Below are 20,244 nucleotides of genomic sequence, written 5' to 3'. Positions count from 1 at the left end.
AGGCTCAGCCACTGCTATACATGTCAAAACACAGGTCTTTTTAAAAGGCAGTAATGGTCAGGTGATCCACTCCTTTGGATATTACACTACAGTTCCATTCTTTCCACAAAAAAAGGATATTCTGAGGTCTGAAAAAGATGGAAGAGAAAACACATGACTAGGGTGACCACATGGAAAGGAAGACAGGGCTCCTGTATCTTTAACAGTTGTGATGAAGAGGGAATTTGAAATTCCTTCTTTCAGCAGGTATCCGTTGTACACATGCAGCACCTGGTGAAATTCCCTCTTCATCACAACAGTTAAAACTGCAGGAGGGCAGTTTTGATGATGGGCTTATTTATTTATTACATTTCTGTACTACCCAAAAGGTGAAGCTCTCTTCCAGATGATGCTTTCGTTGTGCAATATATGTTGATTGACATAGATTACTTTACCTTATTCATATATACATCAGTGTAACAATCAATAAACATGACAAGTTAGAGTATAAGAACAGCTCCAAGGGGACTGTGGGCAGCACAGATGAGAGGAGGAAAACTATCTTCAAACGCCTCAGTGATTTACCAACGGGACATGGATTCAGGTATGTTTTTGTGGGTTAAGAAAAGGAAGGTTGTGAGCTTTTAAATGGATGGAGACCCTATACCTTTAATTATGGTGACCATATGAAAAGGGTTAGGGCTCCTGTATCTTCAACAGTTGTATTGAAAAGGGAATTTCAGCAGGTGTCATCTGTATGCATGCAGCATGTGGTGAAATTCCGCCTTCATTACAACAGTTAAAGCTGCAGGAGCCCTGCTCTCTTTTGTATCTGGGGAAAAGACATGTGAGAACCATGCCCCCATCTATACGGAGGCGCTTTGGCGCTGGGAGGCGCCTTGCACCCGCATTTGCCTTCCTACCCGGCATCTGCACGAGAAGGAAGGCAAGTGCGAATTTTCCTGCCCGTCATCTCTGAAAAGTTTTTTTAAAAAAGAAATGGGGGGGAGGAAAGGAACAGGGCCATTCCTCCCTGAGGGGGAGGAAGGGAACAGGGCCATTCCTCCCTGAGGGGGAGGAAGGGAACAGGGTCATTCTTCCCTGAGGGGGAGGAAAGGAATGGAGCACTCCCTCCCCCCTTTTTAAAATTTTAACAGCCCAATCTGCAGAGCTCCACATATTAAGATTGGAGGTTGTCCAGTCCTCCCAAATTTATATTTGTTTCTGTAGAGTTCCACAGATTTAGAGCATAAAATAAAAAGGTGGAGAGGAACGGTAATGTTCCTCTCCTCTCTCCCCCCTCCCTCTGTTTTTTTTGGGTGGGGGTGGGGGGGTGTTTTGGGGGGCGGGTTTGGTTTTTTCGCTTTTTTACAGCTGCGGAGCTGCCTCCATTGCCAAAAAGTCAGAGTAAATGCCCGACGTTTTTGGAGCGGATTTTTCAGGGTTTGCCCCTGAATGGCTTCACATTTGCGGCTGCATCATCTGTCCAAAAATTCTAAAGTGCACATTTACGGCGGTGTAAACAGCCGTATGGACAACCCCTAGTCTCACCTGCTAGGGGTATATCCACATGTTACACTGAAGGTCCCTTCACACTCTATGCTCATGAAGGCCCTGAAGAGGGGAGCAGCGATGGCGGTGCTGTCTCCCCTCTCCCTTAGAAAGGAGGCCCTCCAAGTGTAAAGGGTGATGAGAATGCCAAGGGAGGGATCAGAGCTAGCACACCCATCCCAATTCCTTCTCTTCCCGTGGAGAGTCAAACATGCCAGAAGGATGACTTATTGGGGTGTTCTCTGAATGAGCTATTTATAGCATGCTCGTTTCTAGCCACTCATGGAAGTTTTCGGGTCAATTTAACAACATTGTGCTCGAACAGGAGGTCTCCCGTAGTTCCCCAACCACCCACCCTTATTCCATTTTAAAATACATCACAAATAAACTGGAATAAACCCCTAATGGCATGAAACCAGCATTGTGTAAAGCTGGCATTGTGCTATGAACCTGCTGAGGAAGGACTTTGGAGGGAGAAAAGGATAAAATGCCTCCCTGCAACAGACGGTGGCAGATGCAACCTCCGTGTGTCTACTCAGAAGTAAGTCCCATTGTGTTCAATGGGGCTTACTCCCAAGTAAGTAGGATGAGGGTTGTGAACTTACAGCAAAATCTTTCTTCTGCTCAGAAGTAAGTCCTGGCTTTCCTGTGGCCTGTGAAGAAACAGACAAGAAAAAAACACCTCCTTTGCACACACACACTAGGGATGGGTGGAGGGAGGGAGGGATGGAAGACGGGTGACAAAGTACCACAAGACATTCTAATTAACAAACTAGCTTAAAGTGGGCTAGATGGAACAACTATTCGGTGGATTCACAGCTGCCTACAGAATCGGACTCTTTCTTGCCTCGTGTTCCTCTGTGCAGTCACAACCTACCTCCCCCCTTCTATGATCTGCATGTCTATGGGCATTGTTCTCTATGTGTTTACTCAGAAGTAAGACTCTCTCTGTTCAATGGGCTTTACTCAAAGGTAAGCCAGCATGTGATGTTAGCAGTTGAAATCAATGGGATTTACTTTTGAGGAAGGGAACCAGCACACCTGTAGTTCATGAACTTGAAGATGCAAGCAAGCAGAGAGGGAGACTCCAGGCAGGGTTAGTGGATTTACTTTACTCAAAAGTAAACCCCATTGATTTCAACTGCTAACATTTCATGCTGCCCCTTGGTCTGTGCTTAGGAAAAGGGTGCAGAAAGAGGGGAATCTTTCCAGCCCCCCTTCTCTCTGTTTCTCTCCCCTCCAAGCACAGACCAAGGGGCAGCAGGTCACGTTAGCAGTTGAAATCAATGGGATTTACTTTTGAGTAAAGTAAACCCCTAACCCTGCTTGGAGGCTCCCTCCCTCCATGGCTCCTGCTTAGGAAAAGCTCCCAGATGTGGAAAGAGGGGAAATCTTTCCACCTGCACCCTCATAGAATCATAGAATCATAGAATAGCAGAGTTGGAAGGGGCCTACAAGGCCATTGAGTCCAACCCCCTGCTCAATGCAGGAATCCACCCTAAAGCATCCCCGACAGATGGTTGTCCAGCTTCAGAATTTCTCTCAGAGGAGGGAAGATGGAAGAAAAGAGGAAGTGGGAGGAACAATAAGCAGACGGGGAATTGAAAAAATACACCTTACAACATACATTGTGTGGCCCAGAGTGCTGCATTCCTACCAGAGGGGGAAATGGTAAGAAACATCTTAATACTTACGTGTGCCCAGCAACGTTTTAAATCAGTATAACATATTACGTTTACTGACTGACAAAACAATGTTATATATACCAGTTTAGATCTCCCCTAGATCTGAATAGGATTGTGCTGTTAACTTTCCCCAGAGCTGAGGTTCTGCAAAAGACTCCACTTTGATCAAAGATGCTCAGCCTCCTTTATCTTCTTTTGCAGGATCTAGGCCCTCTCCTCTGCTCATCTTTGCTTTGTTTATCTTGGCCCTCCAGTGGCCTGAAGGAACAACAGCCTTCCCCACAATGCCCCTCTCCAGCCTGTTTTCCAATGCCGTGCTAAGAGCCCAGCATCTTCACCAACTTGCAACAGACACCTTCAAGGAATTTGTAAGTAATGGTGTATTGTTTGGGTCTACCGTCCATTTAATTTAAATCATCATTCCTTCTTATAGTGAACTGGTCGCCTGCCTGCCTGTCTGTCTGTCAGGGTGGGAGTGAGCAGGGCCAGCCAAATATAAGGTAGAGGTTTGCACATACTGGTGGAAATGCCCTATGTATGCAGGAAAAATTGTGTTTTTAAGTTAAAACAAAAAAATGTATCTTCTCCTCTTTGCAAAGGCCTGACAAATACCTGTTTGCTTCCAGGATGAATAGAATGTAAAGATATCAAATGGGGTGGGGTGGAGTAGAAGTGAGTGGGTCAGAAGAAAATGATTCTGAAAATGATTCAGAAGAAGAGGGAATTGGCGTTCTCAAGTCCTTAACACTAGGGGTGTCTCTACATTAAGGGAAAAAAGACACCCTTACCAGGCCATCTTCTTCCAAAGTCTTTCCACATTTACGATGGGTTCCTTTAGGCCATGAAAATATGATTTGTAATTGAAAACTTCCCCTCTCAGTAATGCTCTATTAGATTCAATGAAACATCACCATCTAGTGGTGAAATTATAGTGCAATGATGGCTTTATACATTGCCAAATTTGTGCCATTAAGGTTTATTCCAGTTTATCTCTGATCTTTATCAAAGCAGAATAAACAGGGGAAAGTGTTGGAGATGTCCTGGAGGTTGACAATGTTGTGTAAAGGATCCACAAATTTCCGTGAGTGACCAGTCACGAGTGTGCAATAAATAGCTTGTGTAGAAATGCTCTAAGTATCCTTGGGGCAAGAGAATTAGCAGAGTACACTATACAGGAATGTTTCAGGACAAAGAAAAGAAAAAAGGGATACTGATTTTGTTATTTCTATATTAACTACAGACATATATACATTGCATACAAGACACATTAAAAGACATTAATTCCTTAAAATATACTAATAACTTATTTATTATGTAATCAGTACACTTATTCCTGCCAACATTCTTAGTTTAAAATATTAGATTTGCCTTTAAAGACATATCCTTTTTAAATATCATAGTCATAAATCTATTATACCCATCATTTAAATCTATTATATTTTTAACATATTGACGCATCAGTTTCCTCCTTACAATTGCCACTTTGTATTTTTTTTAACTGAATGCTACAGAGTAGTTTAAACATTTTAAATTTGTACTGCATTTTCTTAATTCAGTTCTAGGTTTATGATTATAGTTCCATCCTTCCACAAATAAAATTCTTGGAATTGCAATTATATACAGAACTGGCTGCTGTTTATCCAAATGAAGAGCAGCTTCTCATAATTCAATTGGCATAGCAATTGTTCAGGCTCAAATTTAAATGGAAGATAAATCTCATTTAGCATCTTCATCACCATTCTCTGGAATATTTTTGCTTTCTTACACTTCTTCCACATATGAAAATGTCCCCTTTATCCTCATGACAAATTCAACATCTCCCTTCTTCTAATTTATATATTCTTTACATCTTTCATACTGTTAAATACCGTTTTACACAAGTTCTCCTTCTAAATAGTAGCAATAGAAAAAATAGAAATTGCCATACTTCATACTTGATGAGTACTAATGGAAAAAGGGGGGCATATTTTTCTTTCTGCACTGTCTAGAACCTCTGCCCCACTCTACAGTTATTAAGGGGGGAAGTCCCACGATATTGTCAAGGGACCCGAAGGATAGTGGGGATTCCCCACTCTAAGGTCAGAGACAGCGCTCCAATCTTAGAAGGGGAGTCAGAGATTCTGCCCTCCCCGCTCCCTTGCAGCCCCCTCCAAGGTTGGAATATTGACCTTGAAGAGGGAAGAAAGGAGCATTCCAGTGGGAGGGAAAGGGAGGAGGCCAGAGCAGTCCGGATAGGAGCTATGCTGAGCCTCTTCCAGCTTCCTTCCTTCTCCCTCCAAGGCACTGTCCCTAGAATCATAGAATCATAGAACCATAGAATAGCAGAGTTGGAAGGGGCCTACAAGGCCATCGAGTCCAACCCCCTGCTCAATGCAGGAATCCACCCTAAAGCATCCCTGACAGATGCTTGTCCAGCTGCCTCTTGAAGGCCTCTAGTGTGGGAGAGCCTACAACCTCCCTAGGTAACTGATTCCATTGTCGCACTGCTCTAACAGTCAGGAAGTTTTTTCTGATGTCCAGCTGGAATCTGGCTTCCTTTAACTTGAGTCCATTATTCTGTGTCCTGCACTCCAGGAGGATCGAAAGAGATCCTGGCCCTCCTCTGTGTGACAACCTTTTAAGTATTTGAAGAGTGCTATCATGTCTCCCCTCAATCTTCTCTTCTCAAGGCTAAACATGCCCAGTTCTTTCAGTCTCTCTTCATAGGGCTTTGTTTCCAGACCCCTGATCATCCTGGTTGCCCTCCTCTGAACATGCTCCAGCTTGTCTGCGTCCTTCTTGAACTGTGGAGCCCAGAACTGGATGCAATACTCTAGATGAGGCCTAACCAGGGCCGAATAGAGAGGAACCAGTACCTCACGTGATTTGGAAGCTATACTTCTATTAATGCAGCCCAAAATAGCATTTGCCTTTCTTGCAGCCATATCGCACTGTTGGCTCATATTCAGCTTGCAATCTACAACAATTCCAAGATCCTTCTCGTTTGTAGTATTGCTGAGCCAAGTATCCCCCATCTTGTAACTGTGCCTTTGGTTTCTATTTCCTAAATGTAGAACTTGGCATTTATCCCTATTAAATTTCATCCTGTTGTTTTCAGCCTCTCCCTAGTTTGAGAAGGTTCCATTGATAAGTACTCGTAGCCAACTGTGAATCCACCGAATAGTTGTTCCATCTAGCCCACTTTTAGCTAGTTTGTTAATCAGAATGTCATGTGGTACTTTGTCAAAAGCTTTGCTGAAGTCAAGATATATGACGTCCACAGCGTTCCCACGGTCCACAAGGGAGGTTACCTTATCAAAAAATGAGATCAAATTTGTCTGACAGGACTTGTTCTTGACAAATCCATGTTGGCTTCTAGTAATCACCGCATTGATTTCAAGGTGTTTACAGATTGACTTCTTTATAATCTACTCCAGAATTTTCCCAGGGATGGATGTCAGACTGACTGGTCTGTAGTTCTCAGGTTCTTCCTTTTTGCCCTTTTTGAAGATAGGGACAACGTTAGCCCTCCTCCAGTCATCCGGCACCTCACCCATCTTCCATGATTTTGCAAAGATAATAGACAAAGGTTCTGAGAGTTCTTCCACTAGCTCCTTCATTACTCTAGGATGCAGTTCATCGGGCCCTGGAGATTTGAACTCATTCAAGGAAATTAGGGAACTCATTCAAGGAAACGAAGGAAATTAGGAACTCATTCAAGGAAATTTCCTTGAACTCATTCAAGGAAATTAGATGGAGAACCCACTCCTCCCGCCCTGCTGGCTTCATTCTCATGAGGTCGCAGCTCATAGGATTCCATCCTAAATGACCCAAATTTGAGCTCTTTAGCTCTATTAAGCACAGCTGGGGTTAGGCCTCACCCTTCACTGCCACTGCAAGCTGAACAGCGCTACAAGGCTCCTATTCCAAGAACTGGGGGTACATTAAAATGTTTTGTTGCAGGTCCCACTTGCACATATGTTTTTAGAAGTTTTCCATTCATTAAGTGATGCATTGTACAACAATAGAGAGGAATCTAGCCTTTCATGCCACGTTCGTTCGTAATAAAAAGGTATAATTTTTAGGAAACTCAATTGGTATTATTTCTCCAGTGAACCATGTTTAAACATTTGTGCAGTTTTTAGAACTTTTGGCAACCATTCCACTGTGGTAGGTACAGAGATGCTGCTTTTAATCATTTTATCAGAACAAGTTTTACTGTGGAAAGAAGAGTCACGATTAACATTCTAGATCCTTATAAGAATCACCTTCTCAATCAATTAAAAATAGTGCTAAACTATCAAACTTCAATCTCTCATCTGGTAGATTAACCAAGTCACCTGCAACCAAAACTGATGGATCCTTGGACAGGGCTGCCAAACATGATAAATATCTGCATTTTGGGCCTCACACTTTCAACACTTGAATATATTTACTTGAAATATTTGATGGCTTTAGATAAGCTCCCTCACATATCTTGTATGTTCTTTGTAGTCAATCCTTTGGGATTTGGAGTTCAAAGAGTCTACCTTTTGTATCTTATCAGTTTGCTACTCTGTGATGGGCACCTTCCACTTCCATTCCTGCTCTTTTAAGTTGTTAATTTGGGTACAGGCAGTTCATCAGACCCCCTTTGATTTCCCAGGCATCCAACGTTCTTTGGCTGTTGGTCAAATACTTCACCTTGAAATGTCCTCCTGTGCCATTCAGGCAGGTCTACATTCTTCTACACCTCCTAATTTACTCAAGAAATTACCATAATTTAGTTTTATCAACTGATACAACAGCTCACACCTAAGTATCAAGCAAAGCAACTAGTGCTACTGGTTCAGGCCTGATTTATTCAAAATATGTGCTTGGTGGTACATTCAAATATATTATTTTAGTTACCTTTGCAAATCTGATACTGGACTTTTCAATTACATTGAAAAGTTAAACTATCAATTGCACAGGATCCTTCAAAGAGAGCAGCTCTATTTTACTTTTAGAGTGGCTTGTGCAAGAACTTTCCAGTGGAGCAATGCCTCATTGTCAGTCTGCTTAGGCACAATAGAGAGGAAGTTCTCATAGCATTTTGTGAAATTTGTACAGGAACGTTCCTACATCCCAGAAGACCAGCGGCACTCCAGCAAGAACTCTCAGTCTACAAACTGTTACTCCGAAACTATCCCTGCACCCACAGGGAAAGATGATGCCCAGCAAAAAACAGTAAGTTGTATCCCATGCTGCCTTATTTCATGAAACAGCTGGAACTATAGACATTATTGGACTACAATTCCCATCAGCCCCAGCTAGCATGGCCAACCGTAGTCCAAAACATCTGGAGGACACCAGGTTGGGGAAAGCTGTCTGAAGGCTTCACAACATTGATGGAAGTGTGGCATGCACACAGTGGATTTTTGCATTTGGGAATTTAGCTCAAAGACTCTTATCTGGGGAGATTAATTCACATTAAAAAAAAAAGATATATTTTTAAGGGTTATTCTCAGGCACACACATGCATAATCGTTATAGCACAGAAAAAGGCTTGATATTGTACAACCACCCCCATAGCACATGAGGCAGGATACTTATTCCTAGTAGATCTAACTAATGGATAGAAAAGACACCATTTGGGAGGAATTAGCATTTGCTAAATATAGAGGTGAGGTAGTACTAGGGAAATGGCAGAGAGATGGGCCTGAAGGCCTGAACGTGAAATGGGGAATTACAGGAGCAGAAATGGATAGATTAGAAGAGAATGAACAAGAATTAAAGCATGAGATGGCTATCGTTATCTTCCTCAGAAGAAAGAAAACCTGGAGAACCACTTTTCTGGATTGGGTTTCCAGAGGTTGTGAAAAATTCTGTGAGCACAGACCACCCTTGGTTATGTGTCTTAGCTCCAATATACACAAATATGGGGTTTTCATTCTCAAGGGTGACCAAGTAGTCTAAGGCTAAGCTATCCAGGAAAAGCCAGCTAGGAGCCAATCTGCATGGATGATTTAGTGCCAAGTGAGAGCACAGCATGGTAGTTTGTGACACATGATGTTGTAGCCACTCCACAGCAACCTCACAGCTTCCTTCTGTGTCCTTTTTCCATAAATGCAATTCCACTACAGGATACCCTGTCCCTCCAAATCAAATCCTGCTTACTGGGCATGCCTAGGGATGTGTCATGACCTCACTGTGACCAAGGGGTGTTTTTCTGTGCTGCCATCATTGTGTGTGGGTTGTCCCTTTTCCCCCCATTTACAGCAGTGCACTTTGGACACAGGCTTCCTTTCGCATTTCACTTAGTATTATTTCACAGTAGCACCTTTCTATTCTTTACTGCTGCACTGTTTCACTGTTGTGCAATTGTGCACTTTCAGTATAGGGCACTTTAAGCTTTCCTACTCCAGTTTTTATTTTTTACTTTGAACTATTTCACAGTTCTGTTGTTTCAGTTTCAGGGTCTGGACTAGAGCTTTTCTGATTCACTTTCTTTACCTCGCTGCTGTTTCACAGTTGTGTACTTTCATTTTATTTACTATTTATTTTATTTTATTTAAAATATTTATATACCACCCCTTGTTCAGAATTTCGGAGCAGTGGACAAATAAATTAAGAATAAAAACAGAATAAAAACACAAGGACATTTTTAAAAGAAACAAAGTGAAAAATAAACCGCAGCTAGTCGTTAAGGGATGGCTTCCTGGAACAACGACATTTTCAGGAGGTGCAGAAGGAATGCAAAGTTGGCACCTGCCTGACCTCCAGAGGCAGGGAATTCCACAGGATGGGGGCCACCACACTGAAGGCTCTTCCCCTGCTGTCTGACTGGTGGACTGGTGGACTCCAGTCAGACAGCAGGTCCATGTGGAACCACCAGGAGCAGGCCCTCAGATGACCTCAGTGTCTGGGCTGGTTGATAGTGGAGAAACGTTCTTTCAGGTATCCTTGTCCCAAGTAGTTTAGGGCTTTGTACACTAGTACAAGAACCTTAAACCTGGCCTGGTAATGAATAGGCAGCCAGTGCAGTTTCCTCAGCAAAGGAGTTGCATGCTGAAAAGGGGCCTCCAGACAACAGCCGAGCTGCTGCATTCTGCACTAGCTCCAGCTTCCAGAGCAGCTTTAACGGCAGCCCCTCATAGAGCACATTACAGTAATCCAGACTTGAGGTTACTAATGCCCATAACACCGTGGTCAAGCTATTCCTGTCCAGGAGAGGACATAGCTGGCGAACCAGCCAAAGTTAGTAAAAGGCACTCCAAACTGCTGCAGCCATTTGAGCCTCCAGTGACAGAGATGGAACTAAGAGTACCCCCAAACTACGAACCTGATTTTTCAGATGGAGTGCAGCCCCATCCAGAACAGGCAATGAGCTTATATCCCAGACTTGGGAAATACTCACACACAGGGCTTCCGACTTGCAGGATTCAGCTTCAGTTTAGTGGCCCTCATCCAGCCCATTCCTGAGTCTAGGCACTGGACAGCCTCATCTGATTCAGTTGTCATAGAGGTATGTGTCATCAGCACATTCATGGCATTTAGCACCAAATGCCCTAAAGTTTTATACTTTGAATGGTTTTAATTTTTGTGAACTGCCCAGAGAGTTCTGGCTATTGGGCGGTATAGAAATGTAATAAATAAATAAATAAATAAATATTCACGGAACCCCAGAGGACTGGATTGTGATCCCAGATGGACTGGATTTGGCCCACAGGGCTGAGGTTCGACCCCATCCTAATTTGCCAAGCAGGCAAACGGAAATGCAAAAGTGAATAATGACAAACTCTAAGGCACTTATACTGATTTGCACAAAGAATCCAAAGGCTTGATTGCTCAGGGACTGGACCCAGGCTGGGTTAAAAATTAAGTTTTGGTTCTGACTCCTGAATAGAAGGTGCAGTGGGGGCTCCCTTCCTCTGGATTACATGCACATGTACATAGCCTAAGCCAAGATTTAGAGCAAAACAAATAGTTAAGAATGCTTAGACTAAAGGCTGACCTCTGACCTCTGTCTTGACGAGGGGTTTGCCCTGGGGTGGATCCACAGTGACGGCAGGTGACGCAGCTGCCATCGCGGAGCCATCCCGAGGCATTCCCCCGAAGCTCCAATATTAAAGAGTTGGGGGCTTACTAAAAAGTTGGGGACTTGCTCCAGAGCTGAGGCAGATGTGTGCCCCAGCCGATGGTGATCCCTGATTGGTCACCATTGGCTGAACATGGGAGGGGGCGAGCCAGCGAGCCAAATGGCCACTGGGCCACCTCCATGCGTCCGTGGACCAGCAGGGCATTGCAGTCAAAGAAAAATGTGAAAAATAATAATTAAAGAACTGTAGTGAAGCACTGGCCCACCAGGACAGGGGGAAGGGGCAGCCTAGCAAGCCAAATGGCCTCTGGGCCATCTCCGCAGAGCTTCGCATTAAAAGAAAAACATTTTTTAAAAATTAAAAAAGGAGCGAGGTGCGGTCTCCCCCCTCTACGACTGCTTTCTCTTCCGCAGCGAGGAGGAGGGAAACAACTGGGGGGCAGGAAAGGGGCAGCATTGGCCCGCCTTTCAAGCCCCACATTTGTGCTCCTTGTTGTGGGGGACTACCTGGCAGGAGCACAAGTGTGGGATGCGGGACATTGAGGCGCCACTGCGACCTTGTATAGACACAGTCCTGATAGATGCTGATGTTTCAGGACTGGGACATTTTTCCTCGCTTGTGCATTTCATTGGCCAATTCAAAGGTATCATTGTGGGGAATCGGCTGGATGAGGGCAGGATAACTACATAGTTATACACAGCAGTTTCCCCACACACACACACCACCTGATGGGGAGACCCTCCTTTTAATTTAATCAAGATGTAATCACACATTCACTCTGCAGCTTTCCAGAGTCTTGTTACCATTCCTGATAGCTATTCTCACCTTCCCTTCTGGAACAAAATGGATTCCAGAGCCCAAGTGTCAGGGTAATGTTCAATACATCCAAGTGCACAAAGTCCATGTGAACAGAGAGCCAGCATGTCTGTAACAGAGGCCAGAACTCAAGCTTCGCAGCAGCCTTTCCCACTGGGTGCCCTTCTGATAAATTGGACCAAAATTCCCACATTCTCTAAGCAGCAGGGATCCAATGACAGATCAGCCATTTTTAAAAAAAGTGTTTTAACAGCTGTGTGATTGGGCAGAGCTTTTTTCTTTTTGTTTTCAACCAACCCTTTTGCCATAGTTCTCTTCCAGAACATTTCCTCTCCTGTCCTCTCCCCCATTGTTACCCAATCAGAGACTTCCCAATAGTGTGTGGACAGGAACGAAATAAAAGCCCCATCACAGCTAGTGAAACGCGCAGCTCCTGTCGCTTATTCTGTCGCCGCTCCCATGTTGCTTCCTGGGCAGGATCTACACTACTGCTTTAAAACGGTTTATAACAGTATTGACAACTGTTGGGGCCAAGGACACACTCCATACATAGTTTTCAAAGTGTCATATCCTGTTTGGTGTAAACAGGAAGTAATTAGCCCCATTCAGGCCGGTAGGAGAGAGCAGCAACCAGACCCAGTGAGTGGGCGGGGGGGAGGAGAGTTGCAGCGCAATAATGGCCAGAAGGGGCGGAAGACAGGCGAGAGGCAGACGAGGTCATGTGAGTAATTCGCGAGGGCCCAGTAACAAGCGTGCAGTAAAACGCTCGTCGGATGGAGCTTTATGTCATATTGAGTTAAGGAAAAGGTGACCATCACTCCACTTGATACCATTTCCCTACGTTTGCATTTGAGTTTCAAACAATGCTGTGATCATCAAAGGGCAAGTCTTGCAACCACCTTTTTAGGATGTAATTACATTTTGTTATGTTCAGCATTTTCTCCCCCACCCCTCCCCCATGGTAACCCACAGCCACCCAGCAAGCTCCATGGCTCAGTGGGGATTTGAACATCCCACTCCTTGGTCTGAGCCTGACACTCCACATTGGATCCCAATATATTTAAATGCCACCTAAGTCCAGCTGCACAATTCAGCTCAGAATTCATCATCCAAATTAAGTTAAGAAGTCTTTCAAGAAATGTGTTTCTGTTGAAGCATTTCCCCAAAAGCCACCTCATTGATCACCCATTTATTGCTACAACGAATGTTTGTTTGTCTATTTGAATAGACAGACCCTCCACCCACCCTAAGAGCTTGGAATAGATAAGTGTGCTGATTATTACATTCAACCCCTTACTAGCCAGTTTGAATAAAGTCTTAAGTACTTCCAAAAGATGGACAGTTGAGTCTCAAGGAAAAGATTCCCAAAGTTGTGGGGCAGCTACCATGAATATGTCTTTGTGTGCTTTTACAAAGCAGGTTTTGCACATAGGTGTGTATAGAGTGTCCTCAGTCTTAAATATCATGATGGAAAATAGAAGTGGTTTACTACAGCTCTCTTTTTTCATTTTGGTTTCTTTGTTTATTTTCCATTCCAGGACATGGAGCTTCTCAGGTTTTCACTGACCCTCATTCAATCATGGATCAGTCCTGTATGGTACCTAAGTAGGATGTTCAGTAACAGTCTAGCCCTTGGGATGTCAGACAGAGTCTATGAAAAACTCCAAGACTTGGAAGAAGGTATCCAAGCTCTCATGAGGGTAAGTGCTCCTTTAATAAGGTAATAAGGGTGCAAGAGCCAAACAGTTATGTTTTGATGCTGTTGCACTACTGGTCTCCCACTGGGGGCCGGGGGGGGGGAGGAATGGACCTGGAGAATATTCTCCCTCACCCAAGCAACTATGTGATAGTGAGGGTAAATCATCTTCCTATTGAAGCACGGAGTAAGAGGTTGGGATTTTTTAGCTTTAGAAAAATATAAGGCTGAAGTATGCATGTGGGAGGAGAAAATGATAAAAGGATTATAAAAATCACAGATTTGAGGTCATGAGAGCAAAAAGGGGGTGAAGTATACACTCTCAAAATTCAAAACTTCAGTCTTGGGCTGAAATGCATAAGCAGTAAGCTTAAGGCAAGGCAAAAGCAAATACCTCTCACAGAAAGTTAAATTAAGCAGTAGAACTCATCGTCACAGGATATTATATGATGGCAAGTCCTGTAAATTGTTCTTTTGAAAATTGCATAGAATATCTCAAACTCAGTCTATTGATGGCTACTAGCTATGGTAGCACAAATTGCAATTTCCATGTACAAAGTCAGCATACTTCCCATCACCAAATGCTTACAATTAATCATAGGGATGGATATCACCATCAAGCTTTGCTTATGATGCCTTCCTCTGCCTGTCAGTGTGCTAAGCTAGACAGACCATTGCTTCACAACACTATCAAAGCCATTATAGGCTGTGCATCCCTCAATATTGTACTGATCTAACAATCAGCTGCAGCCCTCCCAATATTTCCAGTGCTCAAGCATTAGTGCTATTGCATATGTAGCCAAAACAACACTACACACATGTTAGAGGGAGGTATTACATAACTTGGGGGAATCCTGAGATTTTCAGAAGTACAAAAAACTATAGGAAAAATCTCTTGAGGGGGGTCAGGAACCTCTAACCCAGTGGTTCCCAGTGGGCGGCACTGCCCCCTTGGTGGTGGTGGGATTGCATAGGGGGGCGTTAGGAGGCAAGGAGGCAGCAGGGGGGCGTTCAAGGTGATCTTTTCCGAGAAGCACCTCTCCAGAAGGTCTTAAAACCAAGGGACATTTTTATGGGAGAAGGTAGTTTGGTCCCAAGCCATATAGGGGAAGAATCCACACATGTATTAATACCCTTTAAGAAGAGTCCTTTTAATGGTGAATTGAAATGTTTCAAAAGCACCAAAACGTTAATGAAGAGACATACCCTGCTTGGTGTGCCCCACCACGCCAGCTGCAAAACAGAGGCGTTCGCTCTCTTTTCCCTCCCTCCCTCGGCAAGCCTGCGGCGGGTGCTTCAGATTTTGAATAAATATTCAATTAATTGTTACTGTTTTGAATTTTATTGTTATTATCTTCCTTAGTGGGTTGTTGAAAATGGCTATTCTGAATAATGATTTTTATAGTGTAGGGTAGGGGGCACTGGGCATGAGTTTGTGGAACCAAGGGGGCGGTTACCTGAAAAAGTTTGGGAACCACTGCTCTAATCTGTCCAATATGGTCTAAGCATGCTTAGCAGCCATGGAATGGTGATGGCTATGGGGAGGTGGGAAATGGAAAACCAAGGCCACAGCTAGACCTAAGGTTTATCCTGGGATCATCCAGGGTTCGCCCCTGCATGAGCACTGGATCCTCTGTGTGTCACCTAGAAGAACAGGTTTGACCCCTGGACGATCCAGGGATAAACCTTAGGTCTAGCTATGGCCTCAGGAAGAGGGAGAATGCAACTGAGTTTCACAGACAGGGCATGGCTAACTAATACTGAACAGCAACACTCCACACAGCAGCATTTTTTGCAGGATGCATGTGACCTTTCTAATACTAAATACACAGTAGGGTTCACTTAGGGAGGTTGGAGGAATCCAATTGTGGGGTGGATTTCTCCAGCATCCCTAACTTTTATCAGCTCAGCACCCAGACTCCATTCTGTCTTCCACAGCTAGCTTGCCTCAGTATGCAACGAGTTGCTCGCAGTTTTGCCACCCCCTGACACCCACCCACCCACCCACACACCTATATGTAAGTTTGTGGAGGTTGGGAGCCAGAAGCTGTCACTACTCGCTATTCCACATCACTGGTTCAGCATCCCATCTCCAAGTCCACCACCATTGCTGCAGCCACACACCTCAGCCACCCATAGTGGAGCTGCATTGCAAAAGCCTGAGTAGGCCTAACTTACCTTGTCTTGCCGTCAACTTGAGAATTACCAAATGTCTTCTCTAGACACATGTACAAAAATGTACACATTCTGGGGTAAACCCATCTAAGGGACCTTCGAATGTTGGAGGTGTTACATCTTAGTAGAGGTTTTTTTTATTATTATTTCAAAGATATTTAAATATATCCATATATTTAAATAAGCAACCAAATAAGGTTGATGGCTGTAGGATATACATTCAGTTGCAGCAAGAACAGTAAAACATTTAGTCCACTGGATGGTAGGTGGTGCGTGTCTCTTTGCAACCATAAGGGCTCTCAGTATCCAGTTTTGCTGTCCATCTGTTAATTCCCACCGAGTTCCCACTGAGTCCACTCAGTGGCTAAACTGGTGGTGGTGGTGGTGGTGGTGCAGGGAGGACTAGGCAGCAGACATTTGTGGAGTGGCTGAGCTGAGAAAGAGAACAGTTCAGGAATGAGCTTGCGAGAGCAGGAAGGAGAAAAGAGCTCACAAAAATGTGTTTTTAATAGCAGGCCGTGCACCTTGCCCACAGTCACTGTAACAAAAGACGAGGGTAGAGTTGGGTTACCTGTACCTAGTAAACACACTCACTCCAGTTTCCAGCACCTTGTGCACTGTTCCATTCTGGCTCCCTTCAATGATTCTCCTTGCAGACCACTTCTGTCTTATCAAACTGCCACAGAGTCTCCAGGAGTTCTGATAAAATAGTAATGGCTCACTGAGGGAGGGAAGCACAAGGGGAAGCACTAAGGGAACCTGCCAGCATCTTCCCACTGGACAGCCAGGAGAAGGCTACACTGAAGTGACAGGGGGTCTGACCAAAGGCCAGTTAAAAACATACCTGATTGTCACAGACTCACACAACTAAACAATAGGAAAGAGGGTACAGAGGTGAAGTCTACAATTTGTAGATGGAAGACATCTGAAAGAGAGGTGAGGGCTTGAAAGATAACTTTTCTGGCATCTCATTAGATCCGAGATGAAGCTGGGGCACTGTTAAACTCCTGAGGTTTTGACCCCCCCCAAAAAAGAGGAGTCATTGAAACGGGGTGCCAACAAGTCATCACTTCAGCTATAGCAGGGACTTAGGTGGATAGAGGATATGTTTTGAGAGAAGGGTGTCAGAAGAGGCTTGGACAGAAACCCAAGCTCCTTGTCTTTGTGGATCCAGTTAAGTGAGAGAAGCAAAGTTGTACCTTACGTTTGAAGTGGCAGGAAACCAAGTGATTTCAGTGGAATGGGACTGGTGTGGGTTATGGGAACCAAGTGAGTTATGCTGCAAAGTGGGACCAACCAGCGACACTGAAAGCTTGAAGCTCAGGGTTCTTATCAGGTTCAAATAAAGATTACAAAAGGGCAAAAGACTCTGAATCCAATAATAACAAAGTATGATTTTGTTTATTTAAAATAGTTTTTAGGCCACCTTTAAAGGTCAAACCCTTCAAAGGTAGTGTACATGATAAACATAAGTACACATACAGACAAATAAATATACAATAAATTTCAATAAAGGACTATAAAAACAGTATCCTCTCAAGGCACTCACTAGTGGTTTCAGTCTACCAATAAGAGTGAGATAACTTATTCCTAAAGCCATCAATAGTCCTGAAAGGGTTAGCTCTGAATGAGTGCAATCTATTCAGGACAGTATTGTGCCTCAAAAATACAGTGTTAAAGATTTGGAAATTTCCTGGCAATTATTAAGCCACACCTGGAAGGAAATCACTTTGGGCCCAGAGTGTACATGCATATCTGTTTTTTGGATTTCTGTGTCAAGCTAATCGTGGGCCAATTAATCAAGTGCCCCTTGATTCAGTGGTGTTGCCTGAGTATGAGATGTAGGACTGCTGTCCCTGCGGCAAGGCTGCTTGCTTCATGGTCCAGCCATGTCTCCAAGCCTTGGCTTGCTCGAAGGTGGGACGTTGTTTTAACTGTTTTAATTGTTTTTATTGCTTTTAAATTATATATTGTTTTAACTTGGTTTATGGTTTAATTTTTTAGCTGTGTATATTTACTGTTTTATACTGTATGCTTTTATCTGTACTGAGATCTTATTGATATAGGGTGGGATATAAAGGTTTTAAATAAATAAATTAGTTTTGGGGCCCTGCATTGTCACCCGCAGCACTACTGTGGAAGAGTCTTCCCCATTTAGGTGCTCTAGTCTACTTGACACAGTGCTCTCTTTGATGTAGAGAGCAACACCGCCCCCAGTACACCCTTCCCTGTCCTTCCTGTAAAGTTTGTATCCAGGGATGACCATATCCCACTGGTCCTCTCCATTCCACCAGGTTTCCGTAATTGGCACTACGTCCAGGTTCTCCTTTGAAACCAAGCACTCCAGTGCTCCCATATTGGCTCTGAGGCTTCTAGCATTTGCATAGGAACACCTATATAGAGTGTCCCTCCCCAGCTGTCTCTTCTGTGTCCCTTTTGCACTTTAGCCTCTTTGATTGGCCATCATGTTCTATCCTGTACTCATGGCCTATTTGCTCCCCTTCTACATTGGGACCATCAAAAACATGTTCAGATTCATCTCCTTTAGATGATTTAACCCAAACCGGATGCTTCCCAGCTCCTGCCAGCTTTCCCCCAGGATTTAGGTTAAAAGCTGCTCTGCCACCTTTTTTATATGTTTAGTGCCAGCAGTCTGGTTCCATTTTGGTTTAAGTGCAGCCCATCCCTCTTGTACAGGCCCAGCTTGTCCCAAAATGTCCCCCAGTGCCTAACAAATCTGAACCCCTCCTGGTACTTGTAACCAGAACTGAAGCAAAAGTTGCCAAATTGGGGGTTTTAAGCAAAATTTCATTTTAGCTCACTTACCATTTGCAACAATATATTTTCATAGGAGCTGGAGGATGGGAGTCCACGTGTTCTTCAGGTCATCAGACCTGCCTACGAGAAATTTGATGGCAATCTTCGGAATGAAGGCGCTTTGCTGAAAAACTACAGTCTTCTGTCCTGCTTCAAGAAGGACCTGCACAAGGTGGAGACCTATCTGAAAGTTATGAAATGCCGGCGTTTTGGGGAAGTTAACTGTGCCATCTGAGGGCCAGACCCAACTTCTGTGCTATTTTCTAAAGCCCAGTGAAGTCAAATCTGCTGATGATGCCTCTGTGGTGACCTCCTGCATATCTGAGCCAAGTCAAGAGCTGTGTATTTCATAGTTCTGCTGTTTGTGAGGACCCTGTTTACTTTGTACTTGTCTTTGAAGAATAAATGCTATAAGTATAGCCTGTGTAGAAGTCCTATGAATGCAATACGGAACACTACAGCTTAAAGCATCACACCCCATTTTAATTGCATCATATGAGGGCAGAAAAGAGCTCTTCACCCTGACTTTTCACACCATATTCTAAGGAATAGTGATACCCACTAGCTTATCGCAAATGGCTAAAAATCCAAGGAGGATGTTTTTATCAATGGCCATGACAGCTAAGTGGTTCCTCCAAGTCCATAGGCACTAGACCTCTACAGACCAGATACTGAGGACAAACAAGGTAGAGCTGCTGCCTTCATGTCCAGCTTGTAGACTTGCAGGAGATGTTTGGCTTGCTACTACTAGAAACAAACTGCTAGATTAGCCCAGCCTTCCCCAACCTACTATCCTCCAGATGGGATTTGAAGTGCACCAGGTTGGGGAAGGGCAGACTAGATGGTTTCTTGTTCTAATCCAGCAGGGCTCTTCTTACGTTATACAGTACACACACCCTTTTTAATTTCTGTGGGACCTAAGGCAAGGAGAATAGTTGCATGCTATGGAGTGAGAGGAAAGTGCTTCAGTTGCACAAAGATGCTATGGTTCACTTGCCCACTTGGAAGTCAAGCCCTCAGAGTGGGAAGCTTTATATGTGTGTGAATATGCTGCAGCTGTTCAGCAGTAAAGAAAAGCACTCTGCTCATTGTCAGAGACATCTTCCTCTTAGCGCCCTGGAGGCATCAATAATCCATGTCCAGGGTTAAGCCCTGACTGAAAATAAGCCCTGGCATTCTGCATGTGTCAAGGCACTTCTTACATAACATGTACTGGAATGAATTATGCCACTCAAAACAGATTCTGACAGTTGAGCCATGACCGAGTTTGAGCCCCACCCCCACCCCAGGAGATGAATCAAAGCCTTTGCATGGATCCTCTTCCAGTGCATGCTCCCTTCCTTGCATATATAGTATTTTTATGTTTTCTTCATTAAATGTCCTGTAACATGCACAAAAATATGCGTTTCTGGTGAAGAATCACCTCCAGACAAGTTATTGTAAAATGTTTTATGCACTAAAAGGTTATCATTGTAGTTCACACAAG

At 43.9% G+C, this 20,244-nt stretch overlaps 1 protein-coding gene across 1 annotated transcript; it reads left to right on the top strand.

Annotated features, from left to right (window-relative positions):
• The first annotated feature begins 532 nt into the window (after positions 1-532).
• On the top strand, positions 533-19,211 carry LOC134403016 (somatotropin-like). Its single transcript, XM_063133032.1, has 5 exons — positions 533-583; positions 3,417-3,583; positions 8,286-8,402; positions 13,609-13,770; positions 18,793-19,211. Exons 1-5 carry the CDS (start codon positions 574-576, stop codon positions 18,991-18,993), a joined length of 657 nt encoding a protein of 218 aa, XP_062989102.1. The 5' UTR covers positions 533-573; the 3' UTR covers positions 18,994-19,211.
• The last annotated feature ends 1,033 nt before the right edge of the window (positions 19,212-20,244 follow it).

Source organism: Elgaria multicarinata, chromosome 1, assembly GCF_023053635.1.
Source record: "Elgaria multicarinata webbii isolate HBS135686 ecotype San Diego chromosome 1, rElgMul1.1.pri, whole genome shotgun sequence".
In the NCBI taxonomy this organism is placed as follows: Eukaryota; Metazoa; Chordata; class Lepidosauria; order Squamata; family Anguidae; genus Elgaria; species Elgaria multicarinata.
The sequence above is the reverse complement of the archived record's forward strand: the minus strand, read 5'-3'. Positions and strand labels throughout refer to the sequence as shown.